The following is a 22,509-nucleotide window of genomic DNA, read 5'->3' on the forward strand; positions in this document are numbered from 1 at the left end:
GTCTGCTTGGCAGTCTGTTTTTTAGAGGGAACTCCTCCATAAATATAGCTCAGGATCAATCAAGGGTTGCATGAGCCATCTTATATGGCTGAAGTGGTTAAGGCTCTGGGTTATTAAGTGGAAGGTTGGGTTCAAGCCAGAGGAAACTCCACACATAGAGTTCAAGAGAGTTAAAATAAGCATCCTCTGCCTATGCTTTCTCTCACTCACCATGAGAAACAGGTAGGGGTGTTGGTACAGGTTTATTGCTGTCACAGAAATGGTGCTTTACACCTCTCCTCTTGTCTCATTTAACCATCTCTTATTTTCAATTCCATGCCATTTCAGTTACCTCTCCAATCAACCTTGTTATCATTGTTGTTTACCGCCCTCCTGGTCCCCTAGGAGACTTCGTGGAAGAAATGGACACACTGCTTAGTGCTTTCCCTTCCGATAGCCCCCCCCCCTGACAGTTCTTGGTGACTTCAACCTCCCCTCTGACAAGCTTCAATCTTCTTCCCTCCTGTCTCTTCTCGACTCATTCACCCTCACACTCAACAGCTACATCCCCACACACAAAGGAGGCAATGTCCTGGACCTGGTTTTCACCCGTCCTTCTCCAGCTACAGACGTGACTGCTACCCCACTACACATCTCTGATCATCACCTGGTATCCTTCACCATCACTCTACCTATCCTACCTAAAACTACCTCTCACCCCCTCACTCTTACCCGCCGCAACCTTCACTCTGTCTCCCCTTCTTCTGTAGCTTCTGGCACTCTTTCTTCCCTTCCTGATCCTGAGTCCTTTTCCTCACTACCCTTGGACTCGGTCCCAGATACTTTCCTCTCATCTCTTTCCTCAACTATGGACTTCCTCTGCCCTATGTTCACTAAACCCAAGAAAACTTCTTGTTCTGCTCCTTGGCTTTCAGACGTGCTGCACAACAATCGAAGAGAGCTAAGATCATCAGAGAGAAAGTGGAAGAAATCACAACTCGATGCAGATCTTGAATCTTACCGAACACTTCTTGCCAAGTTCTCAGATGTGACTTCTGCCAAGACTTCCTTCTACAAGGAAAATCTTGAAGCTTCCTCACATGACCCTCGGAAATTCCACATCATCTCCTCTTCTCTGCTCAACCCGCTGGCTCCACCTTCTTCATCCTCCCTGACTGCAGAAGACTTTGCTTCTTTCTACCAGGAGAAGATTGAGGAAATCTGCCGGACCTTCACTTCAGCCCCGACTGCACTTACATCTCAGAGTATGGATTCCCCTACACCTTTGTTGTCATTTCTGGCAGCAGAAGAGATTTTACACTCATCCAGTCCAGCAATCCTACCACCTGCCCATTGGATCCACTCCCTTCCACTATACTCCAGACCATCTCGCAAGACCTTCTGCCCTTCTTTTCCACTATCGTCAATAGATCCATAGCATCTGGTCAGGTACCAACTACTTTCAAGAGAGCAAGGGTTATTCCCATCCTAAAGAAACCTGCTCTGGATCCATCAGACATCAGTAACTACAGACCGGTATCACTTCTCTCGTTTCTTTCAAAAATTCTTGAACGCATTGTCTATAACCAACTGTCTGTCTATCTCTCACAGAACAACCTCCAAGACCCCAACCAGTCTGGCTTTAAAGCAGCTCACTCTACAGAGACAGCCCTTTTGGATGTCTCTGAGAAGCTACATGCTGCTAGATCAGCCAAACTGTCATCCGTCCTTATCCTCCTTGACCTTTCAGCAGCGTTAGATATGGTCAACCACAAGACTCTCTTATCCACCCTCAAGAGTCTTGGGATTTGCAGATCAGCTTGGGAATGGTTTGCTTCCTACCTGGAAAGACGCTCATATCAGGTAACATGGAGGGGAGTGACATCTGCTCCACGCAGACTCTCCACTGGCATCCCACTGGGCTCAGTACTTGGTCCTCTTCTTTTCTCCCTGTATAATCACTCTCTTGGTGAAGTTATTTCCTCACATGGGTTCTCTTACCACTGCTATGCTGATGATACACAACTTATCTTCTCTTTCCCACCCTCAGATGCCACAGCTTCTGACCGGATCTCAGCATGTCTGGCAGAAATTTCATCATGGATGACTGCTCATCAGTTAAAGCTCAATCCTAGCAAAACTGAACTGCTGTTCGTTCCAGGTGATTCATCCCCAGTTCATGATCTTGCTATATCCTTGCACAACGATCTGATCTCCCCTTCAGCCACAGCTCACAAACTTGTGGTAACCATGGACAATCAACTGTCCTTTTCCTCTCATGTTGCTAATGTGACCCGCTCATGTCGGTTTCTTCTCTACAACATTAGAAGGATTCGGCCATTTTTGTCCACACAGGCTGCTCAGGTACTTGTTCAGTCTCTTGTCATTTCTAGATTGGATTACTGCAATGCAGTGCTGGCAGGTCTACCTATGAACGCAATCCGTCCTCTGCAAATGATCCAAAATGCAGGTGCCTGGCTTGTTTTCAACCTGCCTAAGTTCTCGCATACCACCCCGCTGCTGCAATCCCTCCTCCGGTAGCTGCACGCATCAGATTCAAAACACTGATGCTGGCTTACAAAGCCAAAAATGGACCAGCTCCCTCTTACCTCAAAACCCTCATCACTCCTCGCACTGCACCCCGCACCCTCCGATCTACCAGCACTGCTCAACTGGTTCCACCATCTCTCAGGGTAAGAGGCAAGTATACTACAAGACTCTTCTCTGTTCTGGCACCAAGGTGGTGGAATGAAACTCCCCTAGAGGTCCGGACAGCTGAGTCACTGGCTATTTTCAAGCGGCGGTTGAAGACCTACTTATTCAGGAAACACTTCAACTAGCACTTCTTTCCTTATCTTTTGCATTTAAAAACAAAAACAAAAAAAAAAAACACAACCTTTGACACTTTGTCATTGTAACTTTGAACAAATGTTTTAAACTCATGGTATCTTAAGTATGTAACCTAGTGAGCCAGCATTAATGTATTCAGTGTTAGAGATTTAAGCACTTATGTACGTCGCTAAGGGCATCTGCCAAATGCTGTAAATGTAAATGTAAAATACAGAAAGGTTCAATCCCCAGCACTGCCACCGCCACTTTGCTTACTAAGACTGCCAGACACAGGAACAGTTTCTTTCCCCAGGCAATCACACTGATTAACAACTCACCATAATTATATTCCCTGCGTCATATCTATAAGTACGTGTATGTTACACACACTACTGCTGCTATATATTGTACAAAAAACATAATATTGCACAATATTGTTATTTGCACCATGTACTTGATCACACATGATCAGACTACTTATTGGGTCACTGCAGTGCAGAAAAATGGTCAAAACCCTAAATTACATCTGGCCAACAGTGACAATGTGATGCACTTCCCACACTTTATGTACATAACTGATCAGTCATATATTCTGTATTCATATTTAATACTCATACTGTCTATTGTATCACATCTGCATTGTCTTGTATAGTCTGTATTATCTTCTATAGTATATAGAAGATAATAATAGTATATCTTCTATAGTGTTATTTATGTCTGTATCTTTGAGAGTCACAAACACCTGGAACCAAATTCCTTGTGTGTGTCAACATACTTGGCAAAAAAAACCTGATTTTGATTCTGATTCTGATTCTGATTCTGATTAACTTTCTCAGCTCTAGGGGTGCTGTATCATAGCTATCACTGGTCTCTGATTCCAACTTTGTCAACTGTGAACACCGAATACTTAATCACTAACACATGTACACACTTTCATTCTATCATCTAATCAGTCAATAGTGTGGCAGCAGTGCAATCATGTAGAAAAATAAATGCATGAAGTAAAATCATGCAGATGCCAGCCAACAGCTTCATTTAATGATCATATCACCAATCAGAATGCGGGAAAAAATGTGACCTGGAAAACTACCTACTGCCAGACGGACTGGAGTTTACTCAGAATGGTGTATCAAAGAATCCACCGAGTGGCAGTTCTGCAGATGGTCATGCCTTCTTGATGAGAGGAGTGAATGGCCAGACAGGTGAGCTGTGCACAGACTCACAAAAACCGGGGCGCTCGTTACAACAGTGCATGTCAAAATTTGGGATATATTAAGCAGCATTGAACAGTCAGTTCTCAAAATTGATGTGTTGGAACCAGGAAAAACAGGCAAGTGTAAGGATCTGAGCAACTTTGTCAAGCCCTATATTGTGATGGCTTAACAATTGGGTTAGAGCATCTACAAAAGTAATTGTAATATTTATTGTGTTTTATGGACACCTGATCAGATCCCAAAAGTAGAGCTACTGTGATACTAATGGCTGAAACAGTTAACACTGTCTATGATAGAGCAGAGTCCAAAAACACAGTGCGTCTTAACTTGCTGCATATGGGACTGCATAGCCACAGACTGGTCAGAGTGCCCATGCTGACCCCTGTCTACCACCCAAAATACATACATTGGGCAGGAGAGCATCAGAAGTGGATTATGGAGTAATGGAAGAAGGTTGATTGGACTGCTTAATCACATTTATTTTTACATGTGGAGAAATGTGTACATTTGTGCTACTTCCCTCGTAAATAAAATGGTACCAGGATGTAATATAGGAGAAGGCAAGCCAGTAGAGACAGTGTGATGTTCTGGTAAACATTGGGACCTGGCATTCATGTGGATATTACTTTGGCATGTACCACCTACCTAAATATTGTTGCAGACCAAGCTGTCTCCTTCATAGCAACAGTATTCCCTAACAACAGTGGCCTCTTTCATCAGGATAATGTAACTTGTCACACTGCAAAAATTGCTCAGGAATGTTTTGAGACTGGAAATTTGGCTGAAACCTTCCAACCACTAGTTAAATGCTCTTAGCAATCCTATAACTGACAACATAGCTGAACAAAGGTACTGCTCAAAATGAGCTGCTAGACTGTTTGCTGATGAATGCCTAGGATTACTTACAATTACTCTCTATTTTGTCGTCAATGTTGTCCTGCCACACCAAAATCTACAATGGCCACTGTTTGAGTCTGTGTTTAACACGTCACTGAATTTCAAGACTAACTTTTCCCAAATAGCATCCCATTGCTCAGCTCTAGTAGAAGCCATTTTTACCTAGAACAATAAAGAGGCCATAAATTAAAACAACTCTTTCGCATATTTTTAAATGTCTACTAAAATTGGATTTGGCTGATCCACAAATTACAGATTGGCAGAACCCAGCAAGCAAGTTTTAATTTTATTCATTCAAAACGTTTCAATGATTGTAAAACTCAGCAGTATGAACAGTGTGTATATGTGTAATGTGAACACAAGGGGGCAGTACTGTGTTCATGTTTAAAAGCACTCCTAAATTCAGCTTAATTTCACTGAACACCTCCAAAAAAAAAAAAAAAAAAAGATTTTGCTGTTCTCGTTCCAGCATAAAATCATAGTCTGATGAATGCCTGTTACAACATAAGGCACTGGCTCTTGTTCACCTTTTCTGCTATTTGTTGAGTTGATGAAACAGTAATATCATACATGTCAAGTCAAGTCAAGTCAGTCATTTATCGTCAGTTCAACCATATATAGCTGTTGCAGTACACAGTGAAATGAGACAACGTTTCTCCAGGAACTACATAAAACAAAGACAGAAATGGTGCTACATAAAACAAAGACAGAGCTAAGGACTTAAGTAAGTTAGTCCTACTGTAGATACATAAAGTGCATCTGTGCAACATGGTGTAAACAGTGCAGGACAAGACAAGAAGACAGTGCAGGACAAAAGACAGTGCAAACAAAAAATGCAAAACGTTACACAAAAGACAATACACAAAAGCAGCGCCAACCAGTGTAAATACTGTATGTTCTATGGTACATATGCAGAAATACAGGAATGAACACATAAGTATTACAGAAGCAGTTATATGAGGTATTGTAATGTATTGTGCAAAACAGCAGTCGACTGAATGCTAGGCATATGTACAGATATTATACAAACAGGAAAAGGTGAACGTTTTATATGTGAACTCACTCTAAACAGGGATTATTTGTAGGAAATTGACATGAGTGTTTGAGTTGTAACCTAAACCATTTTAAAGGGTTTATTCATCTACTATGAACAACAATGTAAATTTGCCAACATACCAAATAAGATCTTTAAATAGTTTTAACCAGGCTTTTACAATGTTTACAAAGCTTTAACAATGGCTATTAATAAACAGTTCTAAACTGCTAGTTGTGTAATGCTTTGCCATAATAATTGCCGCAATAAAGTCAGCAAGCCTTACTGGTCCCACCATCTCTCAGAATACAAGGCATGTAGGCATAATGACTCTTCTCTGTTCTGGCACCAAGGAGGTAGAATGAACTTCCCATCGATACCAGGAAGTCTCTTCCTGAATTTGTTCTTGAAATACTTAAACTAGCACATGTTTATTTCTTGTTATAAATAAATAAATAAATAAATAAATAAATAAATAAATAAATAAATAAATCATTGTATGTCTGCCAAATGCTTTAAATGTAATTGTTACTGAAACCCGACAATGAGGTTTGAATAGTTTATGGTCTATACACCTATTTAATGTGGTATTGCAGGTAGTGCTGCATGCACACACCTTTAGGGATTCTTGGATCTATTCGATGCTGACCTATGGGACATGTTCTCCTTGTGTCTGTGAAGGTTTCCTCATTGTTCTTCTGTTGTCTCCAATATCCTAAACATACTAGTAGGTGGAGTGCCTAAGTTAAACTGGCCTTAGGTGTGAGTGAGTACTGTATGTGAGTGTGTGCGAATGATCGCTTCCCACCTCATCTCCCTGTGTTTCAAATATAGGCTCCAGACATACTGCGACCCTGTCGAGAACGACGTGATTAGTGAAGATGAACGAATGAATATTCTTATTTAAAATGTGGATGGGTCAAATGCATCTGATGAGATTATGATATAGAATACAGAATATTTCACATTAATTTGTTCTGTTTCTTAACTTGTCAGTTTCCTAGATATTGAGAAATATACATTTCCTACATTCCTTTGCATCCATCTATCCACCTACTTGTGACTCCAACCAGCATAACTATCAATTATTCATCTAAGTGCTACAAAACCACAATCTAAAATCTACATATTTCACCTGCTTACTTTTTGCATTATGTGTCTGGCTAGGAGTGTAAAACTGGAGCACAAGAATTTCATTTTGTGCAGGTTCTTAAACCACTCTTTGTGCACATGACAATACATTTGAAACCCAAAACTATAAACGGTGTGGTTTGTACTGAGTAGTGTCACATAGATACAAATGCAGGTTTATTAGAGTCAGACAAGGCCAAATAGGGACAAAGACAGAAATCATGTCAACAAATAAATAATAATCAAATAAATAAATAGGTTATTAGATCAAAAATACAAAGACTAAATAATGAAACTGCTAATTAACAATAGAAAAGACAAAGAGTTTGTGTGCAGTTTAAATAGAAATTGTAAACAGCTGTTTAGAAGTCTGGTATTGGTCATGTGACAGCATTTGTAGTCCTTATGTGTTTAGTTGAGGAGAATTTAGTTGATTGTATTCCTGGTTGAAATAGACAAAGACAAGACAAGTTTAAAAAGCTCTGATCAGTAATTTATGTTAATCTATGTTTGCTAACTCATCAGAATAGTTCATATAAGGGTTATGAAAGACCCCAAATCCTTACTTAGGGTTAGTTATTTTATTTTTGGATGTTATATTCAGATCATAGAAATAACATTAAAAGAAGCATTTGAATTGCTGAATATTAAACTACAACTGGGATGCCAGACCTTTCAGTGCTGCGTGGGATGTGGTAGCACAATGATTAAGATGTTGGACTAATCAAATCAAATCAAATCAATCAAATCAAATCAAATTTTATTTGTCACATACACATACAGTACATACAGAGTACGACATGCAGTGAAATGCTTTTTGCATCTGTCCGGTATTCAAACATAAGGAATGCAATTAGGGATAAAAAAAATATCACCAAAATGAGGTAGATTAATAGAAAAGTATAAACTATATAAAATCTGAAAATATAAAAATATAAATGAAAAATAATGTATATAAATATACATAAATGTACATAAATGCGTATGGTTTTAATTATTGTCCTTAAAGTGGCCATGTGCAGTATGGAGTGTGTGTATAAGGTGTATAAAAAGTGGCACTGTGCTGTGCAAGTCCAGAGTTAAAGAGTTAAAGTGTCATAGTGGAAGAAAGGTGTGCAGAAAACAGTGAAGGTTTGTTGTGAGTTTGAATCCCAGGGCCACCAAGCTGGCACAAGGGTGTCTGCCAAATGCCGAATCTATGCCGAATCTATACTGTATCATCATGAATGATTATTACCACGGCTACACTACACTATGATTTACATTACACCACACACACATGCAGGAGCCAAATATTTATGAAACAGCAGAAAGCTCATTAGAAGATATTCTAAAGTGATGATGAAATGAAGACTATAATTGCATGGGGGATGAAATATGCTTCCTTGAGGTGTTCAGTTTACAAAGCATTCCTAGTTACCAATCCTCAACTGGTTTAAATCAAAATTAATCCATGGGTATTAAGGATATTTAATTCGATTGGCCGCTCTGAGAAAGACCACTGAAGATTAAGACATCACATGCTCTGCTGGGTTGGAGTACTTAGTGGTCAGATGATATTCTTTTGTGTTGATTGGACTGCGAAAATCTTGCCACTGGATCGTTCCGACCTCAAAATGAAGTTGATGGATTATAGTTTTCCTAAATTAATTGCCAACAATTAAAATATAGGAAATGATTTAATAAATAAATATCTGATTCTATGGGTAATATGCACAAATATTTTAGTAATAATCATTCACATTTTATTTTTAACTATTTATACTAAATTGTTGAATTCTCAAACCTGATTGGTCCAAAGACTCATTTGATTCATTTTTTAAAACAGCAACTCTGACAGTGTTTCTCCATCAAATCCCAGGTTTACATTAATGTACTGAACTGAACTATACCAAGCACAATACACACACATACACATACACATACACACACACACACACACACACACACACACACACACACACACACACACACACACACACACACACACACACACACACACACACACACACACACACACATGCACAATCAACTGTACTGTATGGACTGCACTGACCTACACGAAAATACACACTCTTCCAATTTACATCCATGTCTACAGCACCATCATATCAAACTGTTTACATTCTGATTGCTTGATTGAACATACAGTATTTACACTAGTCTGCACTGTTTTTGTGTATTGTCTTTTGTGTAGTCTTTTGTCCTGCACTGTCTTTCTGTCTTCTTGTCTTATCCTGCACTGTTTGCACCAGGTTGCACAGATACACTTTATGTTTTTAGGACTGACTTAAGTCCTTAGCTCTGACTTTGTTCTGTGTAGCAACACGTTCTTGGAGAAACGTTGTCTCATTTCACTGTGTACTACAGCAGCTATACTGTATATGGTTGAAATGACAATAAAAGCTTCTTGACTTGATTTGACTTGACTTGTTCTTGTATGTCATCGTTTCTATGGTAGCAACTCATTCACAGGTACTAATTTGGGTGGAGCTCAGAAAAATTTAAGCATAAGAAGAAGATTAAGTAAATGAATATGTTATGTAATATGCAACATGTTAATATGTTGTTTAATGAAGAAAAACCTATCATCGTTGATGTGTTGAAGCTCTTTATGGGTCAGGAAGGTCTTGGCATATCCTGTTTTCTCAGAAACATGACGAAACATGACAGTAACAGGAACAAACTTGTCTTGCAGATGTTCCACAACATTAAATAACAATAAATATAAAGGCTTAAAAAGAACACAGTATTCTTTATTGTATTTTAGTCCCTTTTTCAGTAATTACTTTAATAGTAAAAGCCTGCTTGCTTTAATTCTTTTCTGTTCTTCTCACAAATAAATCACTGGTCTCCTGCATTTAATCTCTCAGGCTCCATGTGAAAACCTGGGTCTTCATTCTCTCCTGGTATCCTGGTTTTCAGATCAGCAGACAATAATATTAATTAACAGATGCTTTTCCTCTCCTTATACTTCTATTATAGGTCGCTGCAAAGTGCTGAGATAACTAATATATCATTTACATCATGGGTTCTAATGTGTAATAAACTAATAGTGGTAACACTGTAGTTTCATCTGAACTAATGGATGGCTTTAGATTCTTATGTGCATTACTGCGTATGACTTACTTCAATAAAATCAATCATCGTGCAAATGTTATTACATTTGTTTATTGACATTTTGCTTGGTTTTATAACACTGCGATCAATGTTTTAAAAAACAAACAAACAAACAGACAAGCAAACAAAAAAACAAGCTATTAAAAGTGTAGCTGGCTGTTTCAATGTAATCCACTTGGCTCCCTCCTAGATATTGTATGGGGTGTAGAAGTCGTTATATGATGATTTATATTTACATTCATTTGAATGATGTCACCATTTGGGATCCAGTTATTGTCTTTTCTGTTTAGACCTGTATAAGTGGGTTACTGATCTCTCTCATATGTCCTCATTGACACCACACCATCCATGATGCATTTCTAAAGAAAAGAAAACACACACACACACACACACACACACACACATATACACAGATGGCACATCTCTATTACGATGGCATATGAGTCAAAAGGAAGCATCAACCACAAATTAGGCAATCTGTCCAACTCACCACTATCAGTTTCCCACCCTGAACTTCTCTTTCAATCGTTGTGGTCTTTCCTTCCCAGGACTGTGTTTGAACAAGTTTACCATCCACCATTTTCATAACAGTCTGAAACAAGATGCATAAAAAAACATACAGTAAATCCTGCTTCTTCTAAAAGCCTTCCCAAATTTGTCAAATCTATACCTTCGCCTGCCTGTCATCTGCTGTGATCTCATCAAATTCTTCATTCAGACGAAATTTTATTTCTACTGTCTTGAAGGTGGTCATGGATTTCAATGACACGAAACCCTGATCATCGACGCTGAACAACAGATTTGGCTTGGCCAAATTCGCGATTTGCCTGGATGCAAAACCAATACCTGCAAATATAAAGATTATATTAAAGAATTATTATAGGAGGGTCCGGGTGCAATGAAAGACCTGACTGAAAAATCATGAAAGGAAACCTGAACAACGCAAACAAGTACACACTTGCTTAGATATGTGATTCAAGGTGAAAACAAGCTGACATTTGATCTACAGTACATGTAATTTAGTATGTGGCAGATAAATAAAAGTAGCTAACTTACCTACAGCTTTCATGTATTCATCAAAATTCTCACTTGACGTTAATTTCCATGTGCCCATGAACTGTTCCATTATCACAGTGATTTGTAAATTTGAGTGAAACAATACTGTCTGGTGTACTCTGAATCTCTAAACACTAGGGAGCCTAGATTAGAGGATTTAAAGAGAGTGAGCACATGAATATATACACAGGGGTGGATAAATTTCATTGGCCCTAAGTTTTTAAGAAGGGTGGGGTGTGTGTGGGTGTGTGCGTGTGTGTGTGTGTGTGTGTGTGTGTGTGTGTGTGTGTGTGTGTGTGTGTCTGACTCGTCATTACATCCTCCCCAATAAGTACTACTTCTGCAATCTACAGCACAGTAACAAATAATTTTAAACCATTTGCCCAAGTGATTTTGCAACACAAGTGGGAAAGAGATCTTGCCTGTACATTTGAGCCTTTAGAGTAATTATGTTATGGAAAGACTGCAAAGTATTTTAAAATCTACCAACCCAAAGCAAATCCGATTTAATATTCTCAAGAAAAAGTCACATGCTGAACACTGATATATCTTCAAAATGTCAGAGGTGCAAAATAGCTGAAGGAGATTTGGTTGATATGTTTTGGACCCTGTGCTGTATTAAAAGACTTCTAAGAATATATCATTCGTATATCTTTAAATGTTTTGAAGATGTAGATTTCTTGGAGATGTAAAAGTCTTCTGCAAAGTTATTTATCTTTTGCAACGTTCTTTTGCCAACATACAGATAAAATGAAATGCTACCTTAACATTTTTAATGTTAGCATAACCAAGAAAAGGCTTATTAAAACGTTTTTTTAAAAAAACGTTTTAAACCGCCAGAAAACATTTACAGAATGTTCAGAGAACAGAGTTTTCATAAAACAGATGTTTTTTGTTAGCTGGGGTGATGCTACACTAATGATCAGCAATTTGACTTGCAGGTTTTTTTAGTCTCATCTAAGAGCTGTTCTCTTGTTCCTTTTTTGTTAAAATAAAAATGACTGTTGTAATCCTCTGTTTCTGCCTTTTTTTGTTTTTTTCAAATGAAAATTAAGCTCTATAAAAAAGAATCACTAGTCTCGTCATATTATGAATCTACATTTTGAAAGTACTCCAAATATATTATACACTCTCTCTGACTATACTCTCTAAAGAAAAAATGTAATTACATGATGTATGCACACACACACACACACACACACACACACACACACACACACACACACACACACACATACACACACACACACACAAACACTCATATTTGCCAGTCTGTCTATCTACATGTTTTTGGAAAGTGGAAGTTATTGAGAAATGCAATGTTCAGAACTAATGAGTCAACCAACAAGAATCAGAGATTTGATTCAGTTTTTTAAGCACAAATAGTGTGCTTAAAAAGCAAAAAACTGTGTTTTGATACATTTAATACAATCTTAAAGTTTTGGCTTGATTTATGACACATAGTGGTCATGTCAGAGCTGAAGCAGTACTAAAATGCTGTGTTGCACCCACAGAGTTTAGCTGTCATGCTGTGAGAATGAAACCAGCTCAAATCCTGATTATAGGAAGTTTAGAATTTTGCAGGATTAGCATGTCTGGCTGGGTTGCGCTTTCTCATGATGTTAAAAACCTTAATAAAATAATACAGGCTCTACATATAGATGGAAATTAGCCGCATTACTTGGTACAAGAAATATACATATTTCCAAATTAAGCTTTAGAGGTTAACTGGTGTACCAATATAGCACCCACTTTATGACACACACTTCTAACCAGACTTCTATGCCAACTGGACGCAAGAGCTGTTGCGTTATTTGTAACTGATACAACACTGTGCTAGCTATTTTGATTTCCCTGTTCAAATGTGATTATAACAAGCATTTGTACTGAAAGGTATTGTCCTTATTATTAACAAAAAGTTCATCACATTCATTTGCTCATTCATTCATCTTCATTTAGTCCTTTAGTCTGATACGGTGGGATTTGGTGGCTCCAGATTCTCTGAAACATTGTGCCCGAGGCAGGAGAATTCATCCAAAATGAGACTGCAGCAGGAAATCATACATATAATGATTCACACCTAGTGGTGACATAGTTAGTCCACACACCTGCATGATTTTGGACTTTAGTAGAAAACCACAGGATGCAGAAGAAACCCACACAGGTGCTGTAGCTCTTGATTAAATCATGGATCCTAAAACTGTGAGGTTTTAATGTGACTCTGCACCACCCTGCCATTCATATACACTAATTCCTTGTTATTTGATGACTTTTAGCATATCATTTGGTTTAGGCTACATTTTGGCTTACTGGGTTAATAGTACTTAGATATTATCTCCATGAGTCAAATGGACAAATCAGTGTGTTTGATACATCCAGGATCATCTGAATATTACAATTAGTTATAACAAACAAGTAAAACAGTCACATTTTATATAGATTCACTCAATACTCATAGATTATTTGTGGTTTTTGGATGGTTGTAAAACTACTGTTCATCCAACAGGTGGCACTGTTCCAACAGAAGAAACATTCTTCTGGTCTTAACTAAAGATGAGTGCAGACTGCAAGCCAAACTGCTGACAGTTCAGGGATGTAAAACTTGCGTATTAGTTAATTAAATAAAATAACTAATAGTCCATTGCATTATAAATTTTTCCAACCTGACAACATGCATGCTTTAGTGTTTAATTCTTTTTGTGCACCCAGTTCCCGTTTAATTCTGTGTGTAAGAATACTCTGAACCCAACATCATCTGGACCCTTTACATTACCTACACTTACTGATCCATATGCTGAAGCACACAGGACGTTATAAAGGTGATTTATATACGGTTTGTAAGTACTGGATGGTTGGAGGTATTAAAAATAATCTATAGTGGTCTTAAAGTGTGTCATTGCTCTTACAGGAATCTTTTACACAATCCACCGGCTTGGTGACTGTTACAATATGAATTACGGCCATCAAATCGTAAAGGATAATAAAGCCCTCCAGGGTGTGCAGTTATAGGGAAGTAATCAACATGGTGTGGTGTGATGTGGACATTATTACCATGGAGTTGATTATTTTTTAATAACTGCACACCCCAGAGTCCTTCCAGAGAGCAGAAACCTGCTAAAATAACCTACAGTCTCTCTCTCTCTCTCTCTCTCTCTCTCTCTCTCTCTCTCTCTCTCTCTCTCTCTCTCTCTCTCTCTCTCTCTCTCTCTCTCTCCATAGAGTTATAATCGTACTACACACCCAGACCCCTGGAATCATTTCGAGCCATTTTATAATGAAGGCAGCTTTTTGTTCACACCATATCAATGAGAATTATACATGTGAATCTAAACTAAAGAATGTTTGAGCTCAGCACCATCACGCAGCCAAACAGAATGCAGACATTACAAGATTATGTGGACTGATGAAGTGGATTGCTCAAACAATTCAACCTAATTAATAATGCAAAGTATAGTGGTGAAGCTACACAATCAAACCTCAGTAACTGAGTAGCAATAATGCTGAATATTTTATGATAAACAAAATGGTAAACAATATGTTATAATGCACTATCATTTAAGTTAGCTTTTAACTGTACACATGAGGGGGGTATGATAATGTGCAGTATATGGGACTGGTGCATGTGCAGATGGTGGGTTTTGTGCCAAAAGGCTTTGAAGCGATAATCATGCAACAGTGTGTTGAAATGTAAAGATAGGGGTGACATGTGAATCATAAGTTAGGATGGAACACATGGAATGGATAACAGGTATTATTAACCAGTATTAGAGATTTCAGATAAATCTTTCTGTTCTGAAACAGTGACAGAATGGTTATATTTTTCTTAATACTGTGTATTTATATGTGCAAAATATTGTATATTTCTGGGTTATGTTTTCATTCATCAAACAAGTTCAGTGGCCTGTTTTATCATTCACATAGAAAATCATTGTCAAAGAAAATCTGTGACTCCTTGTGGTTTATATCATCTTAGAAATGTTTGTTGCACTATAAATGGTCTGTTTTCACTCTGATTAAGGTATTGGCACCATCCGTTGCACTTAAAAATTTAGCCTACAAGATAGATATACTGCTGGTGTCTGTTATTGATATATTAGAATGAAAAAATAAAATAGATTTGTGGATATCACAGAAAATTAATTTGTGAATTCTGGATTATTTTAGTACCATGTAATCCCACAACCCAGAGAACTACTGTTTTTTACTGTTAATGTTATTCAATTTAATTCAATTCAAGTTTATTTGTATAGCGCTTTTTACAATTGACATTGTCTCAAAGCAGCTTTACAGAACATAAACATAGAACAAAGGGTTATTATAAGAATAATATAAAGATTAATAGAATACAAAATTCAAGATTAATATTAGATAGATTTAGTTCACAATGTGTATGTATATATCCCCAATGAGCAAGTAAGCAGACCCAGCAGTGGCAAGGAAAAACTCCCTTAGATGGTAAAGGAAGAAACCTTGAGAGGAACCAGGCTCAAGGGGAACCCATCCTCATATGGGTGACACCGGAGGGTGTGATTATAAATATACAGTCTTACAAATGTTGTATTGATGCAAAAGATCACATGGAGTTCACATCTTTTTAGTATAGCAGAATATAAGTGTAGCTGGTAGATCTCTGGATGCCTCAGGGTTCGCTGGGTCAGCCTCATCTCAGTGGTCCAAAATCTTCATCGCACGGCAGACGATCAGGGCTGGTTTAATTTCTGGAGGCCAATTCTGATATAATAGTGCACAGTATTATATGATGTATTATGTGTATGCCTGACTAAAGAGATGAGTTTTTAATCTACATTTAAACTGGGAAAGTGTGTCTGAGCCCCGAACACTATCAGGAAGACTATTCCAAAGTTTGGGAGCTAGATAAGAAAACGCTCTACCACCTTTAGTAGCCTTAGATATTCTGGGAACTACCAAAAGTCCTGAGTTTTGTGATCTCAGAGAGCGTGAAGGATTGTAACGTGTTAAAAGACTAGTTAGATACATGGGAGCTAAACCATTAAGAGCCTTGTACATAAGTAGCAGCAGTTTGTAATCAATTCTAAACTTAACAGGTAGCCAGTGTAGAGATGATAAAATTGGGGTTATATGGTCATATTTTCTTGTCCTAGTGAGAACTCTGGCAGCTGCATTTTGGACTAACTGTAACCTATTTATTAAAGATGCTGGACACCCACCTAGTAATGCATTACAATAGTCCAGTCTAGAGGTCATGAATGCATGAACTAGCTTCTCAGCATCAGATACAGACAGGATGTTTCTCAGCTTGGCAATATTTCTAAGGTGGAAGAAGGCTGTTTTGGTAGTATGGGTGATATGATTTCCAAAGGACAAGTTGCTGTCTAATATAACACCCAGGTCTTGCACTGTCGAGCTAGTAGTAACAGTACATCCCTCTAAATGGAAGTTAACTCGTGAGAGTTTCTGTGTGCTGGTAAATGTCTATAAAGAATATGTAGCTTGATTGTGGATGATCTCTCTTCAGGGTTCACGCTTTGTAAGGACAAGAATAGTCTTTTTGGACCGCTCTTTTGCCTCTCATTTGGTTCTGTTGGCTTGTGTTATAACATGACTAACATTTATTTTTATTTTTTTTAATAACACAAACACGCGTAAAATTAGTGTGTCTCAGTCTGACGACTGCGCATTTAGCTTCTGGCTTTCACATTAGTGGAACCGTTATACTGCCCAAATATTTGTGAGGCATAAATCGGCAGCTCATACAAGGCTCTCTGAGACATCTGCAGAAGTGTAAACTGTAGATTGTATTCACCTGTTTCCCTGCTTCTGTTAACAAGCGCCTGCAATCTCACTCGGGCCAAAGGAGAATAACAGCTTTGTGCAAGAGGATCAAAAATGAACCATTATCTGCTCAACACACCTGCAGACACGTCACCTCAAAACCTTACCCCATACACACATCCTTACATACACACAATCAGAGAAATAAATACTGTGCATTAACCAAGAGCGAATTCTATTACACAATTGCACACGTATGCTGTGAAGCATTCACTGGATATGAGCATAAGAGTGATCAGAGCATGATGTTCTTAGCCTCAGATAATATCATAAACCAATCAGATATTTTACTGTTGGGTCTCACACACACTCACACACACACACACACACACACACACACACACACACACACACACACAGTATGACATGGTGACTTTTCTATACAAGAATAGAAAAAAATGCCTGTTGAGGTCTTACAACAAAGTCATGTGTTGCATGACGCAATATTCTGGAATAAACACCATCATCATGCAGCCATCTGTTCCTGGAACCATCTCATTGAGTAGTCACTGGTTCCAAGTGACAAGAAACCATGGCAGCTATCCAAAATTCAAAGAACCACTGTTGCTAGTGTCCTCTCTCTCAACCCTCCTGCAAGGAAGCTCCTGAATAATGTTGGCCAAATTTTTCATGTGGAACAGGACATTTTGGACATTAGTGTGCTTAGGGTTGATGTTGCAGCACTGGGAGTCAAAAGTAAACCTTCATATAGAGAACATGGAAAAAGTGTAATGTGGACACAGAAACCAACAGACCAGACTCTAAATAAGTCCCATGTGGATGAGATGCAGCTCAACCCCTGCAACTCTGCCACCTTGACTCACTTGTCTGTTGTAGATTAAATGAGGGATGTCAAATGAGTGATGTTTTTGATATGAAATGTTTTATGCAGGGGTTTCTCCCATACCAGCTAGGGACCTATGAACGTAGGTCTGTATAGAGTTTGCACAAAGCCAATGGACCTTGTGAACTTCTAGCTTCTTAGCCAGATTGTGGTGATATTAGTGTACCAGATAGCCAGATCACCTTGCTGAGCTGGTTTCTAATTTCTGAAGCTCTTGACATTCTCTTTCTATATTGCTGGGCACAGGCCCAAAGATTGACACTTTTATCAAGGATAGGTTTAATAGGGTGTTGTATGTGTCCAACAGAGTGATTCTGTCAACCACAATTGGTGCTATCCAAAAAAAGCGATGGTTAAAAAGTTGCCCTGTGCCTTGGCCTACAGACTGAGAGGTGCCATACTGAGCAACAGAACGGTTCCTAGCTAAAGCACTCGACTAGAGATCATAACTTGTAATTTCCAACCTCCAACCAGGAAAAGCCAAAGAAAATGGTAAACTCGAAATTTCTCAAAATTGACAGGGTAGTCTTCCCAACCAGGAGTTCCCCCCAGTTCAACGAGTGACTTAACAACTAAACATAGCTGAGTTTTTACCTTTAAATGAGTTGTCCGGTGTACTTCTATAAATCTATAACATATCCGGTGTAAATCTATAACACTGACTTTACAGTTCACTGTTTGAAAATATACATCATTCTTCTATACTGGTTTCCTCTAACATGAAACATATCAGAGGGAAACTTGGCTTTTGCATCTAAAATTCAGTAGTATATATGCATAATAATCATACAGATGAAAGAGAACCAGTACATGCACTTTGCCACGACTCACGTGTGATCTACTGACTTCACTCCTATTGGTAGATGCTGAACCAGGACGATCCATAACGGAACTTGACAGCGCTTATTGAAAATAAATAGTTACAGGTCGCTTTGTCACAGCAAATTACTAAACATGTGACCGTTGTCTATATACTAACCAGGTGTCTATGACAGAACAGAAAAAAAAACACAGCACAAAAACCCTTTCTCAATTCATTACAATCCTCAAGATTTACTCTGCACTTCTGCAAGGTTGAGGAGAATTTGGAGAGACCTCCACTCACAAGTCCAAACTTCATGCCATCTATTGTCCATGATGAATAATGAGCCAGTCATCTGGTAGCATTGGCTTACAGCTGATGCCTGATGCCATCATCACATGATAGATGCACATAGCAGAGACAGTATGATCCTAGAAATGCCAAACCAGGTATGCCAAAAATATGTAAACTTCTGATGCAAAAGTATTTTCAGTTACATTAATAAGAAATCTGGTACTGGGCTTAATTTATAAACCAAACCCAACTTACTGGGTGTAACTAGGAACAAGGAAGTGTGTCTTAATTAATAAATTATCAGACGTGATTTTGAGATGCTTTTGTTTAAATTTGTTAAGTGTTTTTCTTCATTCAGGTTGCACTAGTTACACATTTGATTGTTAAACTAAAAATGTGCTCATTGTGCTTTAAATGATGTTAAAGACCGGTTTAAAAGTTCTCATATATCTCTACTAGATGTTACTATGTTACTATGGCAACCAGTAGCAGGAACACCCATTAGCGACTTGCAGAGATAAAATCACTGTATGTGTGAACGTAGCATAACATGAAAATTTCTACCCTACTAACTTAGATATATTTTTGCATGAAGTCAAAATGGCTGCCTAAGAAATGGGTTTCCATCTAATGAAACAGTCCATTTCATTACATTAAAAAAAAAGAGTTTGTGCTTCTGTGATTATATATTTAAAGTCTCCAGTAAGCCATTACACAGCATATTGTTCAGAAAATGTTCTTCTATACAGACAGTTCAGTTAACATTAATGTCAGCAATAATATTAGCAAACTCAAGATATTAAAGATTAGCTACCTAGCTAGCATGTTGACCTGAAATAAACTGCTCACTTTTTTTTTATTTATGGTACTGAATTAATTAATGACTGAACATTAATTGAATGTTGTCCCAAAATGTTTTTATACTATGATACAATCATGTCATACCAAAATATTTGCCAATAATTGTGCAATTGGTAATTAATTATTAATTGATTAAACCCTTAATTAAAGAGCATATTTCCATATTATTTTATTTATAATTATAAAATAATACAATATTGTGGAACATCAATGAAAATAAAAAAAAAATAATTTCTGTCATTACTTATATCTCATTAAAAAAAGTCTATAGCTTTAGCACAGATCGTTACAATGCACTGACAGTGGGGACTCATAAAACATATTGTCAGGACTCAGCCTGGACTGTTGGCCATGTGCCTTTTGTTTACGTTCCTCGTCACGTGTCTGCCCCGCCTTCATCTGCCCCTCCCTGTCTTCACACCTGTTCCTAATCGTGTCTCATTGTCTTTTTGTATTTAACTGTGTCGCGTGGCTTATGCAGTGCGGAATCAACTGTTGTCTTTGTCTGGTCTAGTCTGTGTTATGTTTCATGGTTTCCGTTATTAAACCCTGTTATTTTTGCCATCCTGCGTTTGGGTCCCTTTTATCCTGCGTTCATGACACATATCTTATTATGCATGTGGTAGTATAGTGGTTTAGTGGTGTTGAGCTACCTATCGGTAGGTTGTGAGTTTGATCCAGGTCCACTAAGCTGCCACTGTTGGGACCCTAATGCTAACCCAAGGCCCTTAACCCTCAGTTATATAAAATTGAGATAATGTAAGTTGCTCTGTATGAGACTGTCTGTTAAATGCTGTAAATTAAAATTATTAACAATTTAACACATTTTTTCTGTGTAAATTTTATTTGTATAGCCAATAAACAACTGAAACGGTCACAAAGCAGTTTTACAGAACATAAACATAAAACAAAAGGTTAATATAAAGATTAATATAATATAAAAATTTAAGGTTAATATTAGATATATTTAAATTTGTTAGTATTTATCCCATGTGAACAAGTCTGAGATGACTCTGGCGAATGTGGTGAGGAAAAACTCCCTTGGATGGTACCTTGAGAAAAAACAGACTTAAAGGGGAACCCATCCTCATATGGGTGACACTGGAGGTGTGAAAATACAGTCTGACAAATGTTGTATTGATGAGGAGGTTGTTGTCCTCAGAGACCACATGTAGTTGGCATCTCCTCTTAGTATGTCCGAATACTAGAAGCAGAGTCTAACTGGAGCTGGTAAATCTCTAGATGCCTCGAAATCCTCACATGTTTGGCCTCGTCTCAGTGAAGGTCCAAAGTCTTCATGGTACGGAAGACAATAGGGCTGGTAAAATTTCTGTAAAATATTAGAAGAAGAGCATACAGTATAAACCTCTGGGTCTCCACTATTGTCAGAGTTGTGCTATTCTAGCAAATTAATCAACACCTTCTGAACGATCAGAATCCAGAACTGAACTGAATGAGTGCTGAACAATGGTTGGTGTAAGTGGTTTTAGCAGTTTACAGTTCTTACAATTCTTCGGTACTTAGACTGATGCTAATAGTGAAGTGGTTATGAGAGTGAAGATTGTAAGCCTGGAATTTCCAAAAGAAACATGTTCCAAGACCAAACAAACAGGGAATATAAGCGCTAGTTTAAGTGTTTTAGGAAGATGTAGGTCTTCACTCATTGTTAAAAATATTCAGTGACTTAGCTGTTCAGACCTCTAGGGGAAGTTCATTCCACCACCTCAGTGACAGAAGAGAACAGCACAGTCGAGCAGTGACGGTAAATCTGAGGAAGCGAGGTGCAGTGCGAGGAGTTTTGTGGTAAGAGAGAGCGGGTCAGTTTTCACATTTGTAAGCAAGCATCAGTGTTGTGAATTGGATATGTGCAGCTACCAGAAGCCAGTAGAGGGAGTGCAGAGGTGGCGTGGTGTGGGAGAAATCATGCAGGTCGAAAACAAGTGGCTGTATTTTGGATCATTTGCAGGACAAATAGCATTCATAGGTAGACCTACCAGTTATAGAAGTCCAGTCTCGAAATAAATAAAGTATTCTGGCAAATTCTGGCCTTTAGAATTAATTTCTGTAATTTTTATTCCAATTGCATTTGAGTGTACATGCATGACCATCAAATTTATTCTAGTACAAAGTTAAATCAATTCTTTAAATTTCAATTTGTCCTTTCAGCTCTCTTCAGGATTTAGATTTTTTTTTTAATTCTACTACCATATAGAGTTAAATTTAACTCCTAACTAGAGTTTATTTAAATAATTATCCTTTATCCGTTTTAAAACATCTGATACACTCAAATGGTTTCAGGTGGGGAAAAAAACTACAACAACACACAAATACATTTAGAGAATTCGGCAGATACCCTCATCCAGAGTCACTTACATTTACACAAATGCCTAATTCAGGGTTAAGGGTCTTGTTCAGTGGCCCAGAAAATGGCGGCTTGGTAGAATTGGGATTCAAACTCACGCCTTCTGATTAGAATTCCAGTACCTTAACTACTGAGCTACTACTGAGTTTTACTGTTCTGCAGCCGGGTGCAGGAACAATGTACTGTAGACCAAACTCAAGGAGGAGTTGAATCAGGCTCCTCAACACCCAATGCATGAACACCAAAATATAACACCCCCTTTGAGTACCCAGT

The 22,509-nt window shown here is 38.1% G+C and overlaps 1 protein-coding gene across 1 annotated transcript; it reads right to left on the minus strand.

Annotated features, from left to right (window-relative positions):
* Nucleotides 1–10,238: 10,238 nt before the first annotated feature.
* Nucleotides 10,239–11,421, minus strand: fabp4b (fatty acid binding protein 4b). The gene is made up of 4 exons (XM_027148787.2): nucleotides 11,260–11,421; nucleotides 10,874–11,049; nucleotides 10,694–10,795; nucleotides 10,239–10,562 (listed from the first exon to the last, which is right to left on the minus strand). The coding sequence occupies exons 1-4, from the start codon at nucleotides 11,327–11,329 to the stop codon at nucleotides 10,509–10,511; spliced, it is 402 nt and encodes a 133-aa protein (XP_027004588.1). The 5' UTR covers nucleotides 11,330–11,421; the 3' UTR covers nucleotides 10,239–10,508.
* Between the last annotated feature and the right edge of the window lie 11,088 nt (nucleotides 11,422–22,509).

Source organism: Tachysurus fulvidraco, chromosome 3 (genome assembly GCF_022655615.1).
Source record: "Tachysurus fulvidraco isolate hzauxx_2018 chromosome 3, HZAU_PFXX_2.0, whole genome shotgun sequence".
Taxonomy (NCBI): domain Eukaryota; kingdom Metazoa; phylum Chordata; class Actinopteri; order Siluriformes; family Bagridae; genus Tachysurus; species Tachysurus fulvidraco.